At 42.0% G+C, this 1,694-nt stretch overlaps 1 protein-coding gene across 1 annotated transcript in view; it reads left to right on the forward strand.

Annotated features, from left to right (window-relative positions):
- LOC101845722 (espin) overlaps nucleotides 1-1,694 on the forward strand; it is a gene marked incomplete in the record, with an annotated part of 54,107 nt that overhangs the window by 47,059 nt on the left and 5,354 nt on the right. Inside the window, 1 exon segment of the mRNA XM_035972500.1 lies at nucleotides 1,461-1,592. Coding sequence (XP_035828393.1) covers nucleotides 1,461-1,592 — 132 coding nt within the window.

Here is a 1,694-nt window from a genome sequence, read left to right on the forward strand (position 1 = left end):
GGGGTTGCTTGTTTGTTAGGGGTGTTTTAAAATTTATATTTTTGAGGTTTAAAAAAAAACAAATTTTTTTTAAAGATGGGATATTAATTTTCTGAGTGTGTGTGTAACAAGCTTGCCAACTGTCCCACATTTCTCGGGACTGTCCCAGACTTCAGCAATCTGGAATTTCTCTGCGATCATTACTTCATCGCAGACAAAACCCAGTCCCACTTGATGTAGTTTTGTTAGTTAGTAAGTTATATATTGTGTCGTCAGATGTTTTAATGTTGGATTCCGCAGATTGGGTTTGGAACTTGTTGGCAAACCTGGTACAACTTGGCTTAACTCTGTAAACCCCATGGGATGCTGGGAGCGTCCGATACTAGTGACAACTGTTTCGTTTAGTTCTGGGTTTTTTTTGTGTTTTTTCGGAACAATTCCCAATCATTTTCTCTCTAATTTAACCTTTGAAACCAGGCAACCCCCACCTCCTTCAATTGCAAATGTCCCGACTAATATTCAAAATAGCTGCATCATTTTCAGCCAAAGATAGACAAATGAACAAGCTTTAAGCTGATACCAATAACTCCATATGCCCAAAAATTGATTAGCGCATGATTCCAGCGTGGCGTGATGCATACTATAGGTTGAGAGGAGAGAAAGAAGTTGAACTGGTTGAAAATACTCCAGATCTCAAAAGTGAGGCTAAGACACGCCTCATTGCCACGTGTCTGTGAAGGGAATGTCATGAGATGAAATGTTACACCTATTGCTTCCAGCTAGGCCTCAAACTATTGATTTTAATTTTCGAGACGGACAGGTTTTTTTAAAACTCATCACCTCACTGTGGGCTACATTCATTATTCATTCCTGGGTCGATTTGTGGCTCCTCTTCTTCTTCTTTTTCCTCTTCCTCTTCTTCTGCACGTTCCCCAGCTAGGTCTCAGGGTAGTCGACTGCTGGTTCTTCAACTTGCAGCGCAACGGAATTTTTCTGTAGGCCTACCTATAGGACCGTTTTTCCTACTGAGTAGCCCCCCTTACCTTAAGGTCAAAGCAGATAGTGAGGTGAAGTGAGTTGAAATACCCGAGCTCTCGAATGTGAGGGGAAAACTGACACTATAGCTTATGTCACTCAAGGACTGCTCTTACGTGATCTAAATTCTCACAGTGAATACTTGCAGGTCAAAGCAGACAGAGAAATTGAATCGGTAAAATACCCACTCTCTCAACAGTGAGACTAAAGTTGACACAAAAGAGTTTATCAAAGAGGGTGTTTTTAGTTTTAGTTAGAGTTTTACGGCATTTGCTAAACAATAAGGTCATAGTAATTGCCGAAGATCAGAGGTGTTACAAGAGAGTAAAGTACTCAGAAAAGGAGGAGAGATAAGGACGATAGATGTTTGATAGGAAAGAAGAAGCAAACCTCACCAGAGCACCCACCAACCACCCACAATGGGAGTGTAAAATGTTACCAATCAGAGATACGTCAACTGTTCTCCCTTCCTTCCCCCAGGTCACCGACTCAGAAAACTTACAACCGAGAGTGGAGCTCATCTTCCACCAACTCACAACCCTTCAGCCCTGTGGAGAGCAAGCATAACCTTATCGCAGGTGAACCTTTGTGTGTGGGTGTGTGTGTCTGTTTGTGCTAGTGTGTGTGTGGGTTTTTGTGTGTGAGTTGAGTGTGTATGTGTGTGTGTGTGTGTGTTTTGG

Source organism: Aplysia californica, unplaced genomic scaffold (assembly GCF_000002075.1).
Source record: "Aplysia californica isolate F4 #8 unplaced genomic scaffold, AplCal3.0 scaffold00713, whole genome shotgun sequence".
Classification (NCBI taxonomy): domain Eukaryota; kingdom Metazoa; phylum Mollusca; class Gastropoda; order Aplysiida; family Aplysiidae; genus Aplysia; species Aplysia californica.